Source organism: Ruditapes philippinarum, unplaced genomic scaffold, assembly GCF_026571515.1.
Source record: "Ruditapes philippinarum isolate M1 unplaced genomic scaffold, ASM2657151v2 ctg22281_1_1_1_1, whole genome shotgun sequence".
NCBI lineage: Eukaryota > Metazoa > Mollusca > Bivalvia > Venerida > Veneridae > Ruditapes > Ruditapes philippinarum.
This window is the reverse complement of record NW_026860281.1, coordinates 5003-10299: the sequence shown is the minus strand read 5'-3', so window position 1 is coordinate 10299 and position 5297 is coordinate 5003. Positions and strand designations below refer to the sequence as shown.

Below are 5297 nucleotides of genomic sequence, written 5' to 3'. Positions count from 1 at the left end.
AGAAATGTACATCATATTAACAACGAAGACAAAAAATAGTAGCTAACAATGTAAATGTAATCTGGTCTTAATTTAGAATATAGAACAAGTTGTTTAATATAGGTAAGTTACTTACAGACATATTACCAGTGCAAGAAATTCACTACATCAACTTATTAGGAACTTTTCTCGTTATGCATAATTATACTCAAGGGCACATCAATAAATTTTTTTTTTTTGATGGGGGTGTTTTTTTTCTGAAAGTGTACAAAGCTATAACTGCTGTCTGCAGTTTACAAAATTTTTCTTGTGTTAAATAACAGAAAATTCATTCTATCTTACAACTCTCTCAAGAATTTAGATTATAAAAACGGCAAAATTATACTGACTATATATTTCATAGAGATATAGCTTAATATTTTTAAGTCAAGTCGACACTGCAAAGCTCAAATTAGGTTGAGTTTTCAGCCTAAATTGTTTGAAGGAAGGTCTTATTCCAGACTCGAGCAGACACAGAATGTCCGTGAAATAGGACATCTTCCTCACATATAACACACTTAAGTATATGACGGGGTTCGAAACCATATCGGTGTCTGGCCAGTAGTTCGAAGTTAACTACCGTTATCACTCAGTCACTGTGGCCCGTATTCAAAAGACGTCTCGTGTAGTAAGTCGTCAGGAAGTTATAAAGGATGAGACAAATTATTGTGCTCCCTTGCATATCATGAGCGCAAAACAACCCTGATGTTGTCTAACGACCTGTACAAATTGAACACAAAAGAAGGTATTTCAAACCTGTATCACTTTTTACCTAGAATTCGCTCATTAATGCTTGGAATTCCGCTTATAAGCTTCGAGTACGTTTCTTTGATGTCTTCTTCACTGTCTGTCATCACTCGAATGTAAATCTGAGGAGTTAGAAAAGAAACAAGAGCTGTCAGAAGGACAATACACGTGCTGGACGTTTTTCAATGCTTAATAGAAAAACAAGAGCCTGAATAATGTAGAATTTTCTGTGTTCAAAAAGCGCCAAAATTCTGTCAAAATCCATGTTAAAAATACGGACCTTTGGCCATGACTTCTTATTATGCTCTCAAATAACATGAATAAGTGTGTGAAGTTTCACAGTATCATTGAAGGTACCAACTTGCACGCAAATACTAAACCAAAGAGTGACGGCGAAGTCGAATCCAAGGTGAGCACAAAAGCCCTCTCCATTCTTTGAATAGTCATTGGATGCAAGTGAAAGTTAAATTGTACTTAAAACTTACTATAACTCTAAAAACATTGCGTAGAGGGTAAATATATTTCATTGACATTATTAATTTTGATGATGTCTAATGCATAACATAGATATGGCTATCGTTCTGCTCCAGAGCGGAGGGTGACTTTGTACAGCTAACCTATGTTATATAAAATGAGTGCTGTCTCGTTGAGATTTTTACTAAACATATTAAAGTCAAACAAAACATAGTAAAGTATAACAGAAAGTACTTTAACAGCATGCTAGTGTTATTGTATTGTATAGATGATAAATGTAATCAATGCTTTTCGGTCATATCCCGTTTGTTACCACCTTGACTTCCTGTAAATCTACGAGCTATGTGCCATCCCGTTCCCGTTCTTAGTAAACAAACACAGATACAAAAATAATCACAAAACGATTTTATGCTATAAAGTATACATACAAACTTATTGGTGATCTTTAAGTGAATTTGATTGTAAAAAATATTAAATTGTATGAATGCTTTAACTGCGGAACTGGAAGTTATAAGCGTTTGCCACCAGTTTAAAGACAAGTCAGTCTGTACATCCATGCTGCCTGGCAGGGCACTATACTGTTGTCTAATTAAATTTAAATGTTCATCTTGTCATCCCGAGTAAAACATTTCCTTAATTGGACAGTTTTCGTTTTTGTGTAGGTTATTCGTGATCATTTTCTATGTGTTTAAAGATATACAAATATAATTACAAAATTCGCATTAAGCAGTTATGGACCTTGTTCAGAAAGGTAATATCTCTTTAGGTTTTGAAACAAATCTGTTTTAAACATAACATACCTTTCCGAGTTTAAACTGGCGAATTTTCTCCCTGTGTTCCGCTTTCAGTCTGTTCAGAATTCTCATAGCTATGTTTATACCGTCCAATGTATCTCTAATCTGATGTTGTTTGTTTTCCTCTTCCATAGATAATGATGTACTAGATACAGTCCCGGTACTTACAGGAGCTCCAGCTATATCCTCATATTTCGGAACATTAATTGCCACATCGAAGCTACACATCCCACAAGAGTCGGAATGAACGTGATGACAGTGGACGTGTGAATGGTCAGCTTGATGATTACGATAAATACGCTCGTTTTGTTGATTTGACTCCTTATTGTTTGAAGCGTTTTCAAAATAGTCCTGATGTCCTAAAGATAAGACGGGCGGCAGGTGCAATTCGTTTAAAGTATTCGTTTTAACATGATCTAAAGATTCAAGTTTTCTGCTCCTGTTTTCTGGACAAGGGCTGTTCATAGATTCGTCCGACAATTTACGTCGCTTTTTTGATGCTGACAATTCTGAGAGGCGTTGAGAAAGATTTTTGGCAACGAGTGGACTTAAATTACCTTGCTGATGCTTTTGGTGGATTCTTTCAGTGATAACTTGAATGGATTCTTGAGAATCAAGAACTTGTTCCAGTAAAACATTAATCAAGGTTGGGCTAAAAGATTTCCTTCTTCTTAAACACTCTTCTTCAGATTCCTCTTTTAGTTTTGGGCTACCTAAAAACGATTGACTGAGATTTTGTACAGCTGAAGATGTACCTGCTCTAAAGTTTCCTTCACGTTTGTTGGATACTCTTTCTATGTTGTCTTCCATTTGATTGGTTATGTCATTCTGAAAGGATCTAATATCATCTCCTTGCCTTTGACCAATCAAGTTCAAACCATCTGATTGATCAATTGGATTATCAGCGTTACTATATACTTTTGCTATATCCAGTCGCCTTACTTTTTAAAAGGATTCATCGCACTTTCTGAGAATGAAAAAGTTATTGAATGATTCATTCATATTTTGTACAAATCTCTGATCATTTAACATCTGCTGAGAAACATTCGAGTTTCTATGTTGGTGTTGATTGTTTTTGCCAAAACTAACATTGTGGTATTTATCATTAAAAGGATTTTCACATCTTTCACTCGGCACGTTATCAATAAGGGTACTAATTGACGTTTGGTTACCAGGGAAATATCGATTGAATGTGTTGTTCCCATCCGTCTTAAACATTGCTGGTGTGTCTACCGTGTCTTCTAGAGGTATGCTTTTAATATTATCAAATACGGCGTCTTTGTTTATAGCTTGAGAAGATAAATTTTGAACAGGTTGTTCTTTTAATCCTTCTATATTGTTACAAAAGTCGTCAGTCTTGTCAATAAGAGATGCAGGGATTACGTTAGTTTCATTAACAATGACATCACCGCAAGATTGTGTGCCATAACCTACGTCATTCCCTGCTGAAACTGATGTAACTGGTGTCAAAGAACATGAGGGTGATTCATTTGATGATGTATTTGTTGTTTTACTAGCTGTTACTGTTTTATTGAGGTCAAACCTATAGTTGCCACCGTCCGTCTGCTGAACAACGAGCTCGTGGTTACTATAGTGTGACCCACCATCATGAAAAGCTTCTAAAACTTTATCTTTCTCGACTTTTGGAATCCGTCCCATTCGCACACCTGTATATATTATAAACGTTTAAAAACTCAAAACATTATAACGTTCATAAGTGTAATACCAAATATATTATGAAATTGGTAAACTAATTTCAAAATAAAATATATAAATACAAAATAAGAAGTGTTTCAAATCTAAGAATTTAACTATTGAATCAACTAAAGCCAAATATATGCTTAAAGAAGTTATGTAAACATGGATGTTATTTTTACACAATTATGAAACACAGATACAATACATAAACAGTGTAACTTCCGAATTCCGGAACTTCTTAAATCCGGAAACTTCTGAAATCCGAACAATTTTCAGGGTCCTGAATTTTTTTCCTTCTGTTTTCTATGTAATCCATACCTCTGAATTCCGGAACTTCTAAATTCTGAATTCCGAACGATTTTCTGGTAAAATTGGTGTTATTTCTATTAAATTTTACTTCCAAAATCCGGAAATTGAAAATGGTGTGAAGGTTTATTATAAAACCTGCAAAGTGTCAGTTTCTTCCAATTAGTAATGACCATTTATATTGACGTCTATTAGACGTTTTGACATTCTCTATGCAAAGATACCAAATATACTCTCTTAGCTTTATAAGAGAGCATCGAACTCGTAATCAATATGTCGCTTGTTCAATCCTCGGACGAGGTAAAATTTCGCGTGACAATGAAATAAATTCTTATGGCCGTTTTCCCTTACTCCTGATGCTGAAATCATGTGTGGTTAGTAGTGTGTCACTTGCTTAGAAATCGGTACCTACTGTCTTCTTATCCAGTAACACCGGTTGTATGGACCGACCGCCGGAATCATATGACAAAAATGGGTTAAGATCTGCACAAAAGTTAAACTAACAAACAAAGAAAAATACACAAGTATAATACCATCTATTGACATTCCTGTGTCCATGCATCTTTTGAAACGACATGCTTTACACTGGCTGCGAGTTTTGGGGTTTATGTCACATGATCCACCAAAGTAACATTTGAAAGTCTCATGCTTGGAGATGCTTCTCTTAAAGAATCCCTGTAAATATAAAAATCATTTATTTTTCTTAATACATGTATAGATCATATTTTCATCAGCAAGAGAAATAAAAAAAATAATTCTATTGTGAGAAGAGAATACAATGCAATATGATACAATCATATTCTTATAATCATATACATATATTAAATTTCACTTGTGTGGTAACAACCTTAATTACAACATACAGGATCTTTAATACATATATAAATCCTATTTTAATCAACAAGAGAAATAAAAAAAACGTCTTTCTATTATGAGAAGAGAATAAAATGCAATATGATACAACCTTTGTGAAGCCAATGAATTATATTTGTAAAAAAACAACTTTTGATATTAAGGCGTGGCATTTACTTTCTACTTTACCTTAGCACATGATATACCGTCACCTTAGTGCAAAAACTCAATAACTGCATATAGATAAAGAAGCAGATATTGAGATCTTGCACTAAGGTGACGATACATGACTTATATGTCAATTTTAAAGTAGTTTCTCGACACTTTTGTTATTTATTAAATTATGAAACAATTTTGGATCAGTTACTAAGGACACCAATCTAACCATATTTTCACTGAAAAGTTGAA

The 5297-nt window shown here is 34.1% G+C and overlaps 2 protein-coding genes across 2 annotated transcripts; both read right to left on the bottom strand.

Annotated features, from left to right (window-relative positions):
- Positions 1 to 790: 790 nt before the first annotated feature.
- LOC132759524 (uncharacterized) lies at positions 791 to 2948 on the bottom strand (the record flags this gene model as incomplete). The annotated part of the gene is made up of 2 exons (XM_060751311.1): positions 2040 to 2948; positions 791 to 887 (listed from the first exon to the last, which is right to left on the bottom strand). Coding segments are annotated over exons 1-2 (901 nt in total), but the record flags the coding sequence as incomplete, so codon positions are not given.
- Positions 2949 to 2978: 30 nt separating this feature from the next.
- Positions 2979 to 4712, bottom strand: LOC132759523 (thyroid hormone receptor alpha-like; the record flags this gene model as incomplete). The annotated part of the gene is made up of 2 exons (XM_060751310.1): positions 2979 to 3700; positions 4571 to 4712. Coding segments are annotated over 2 exons (864 nt in total), but the record flags the coding sequence as incomplete, so codon positions are not given.
- Positions 4713 to 5297: the final 585 nt, after the last annotated feature.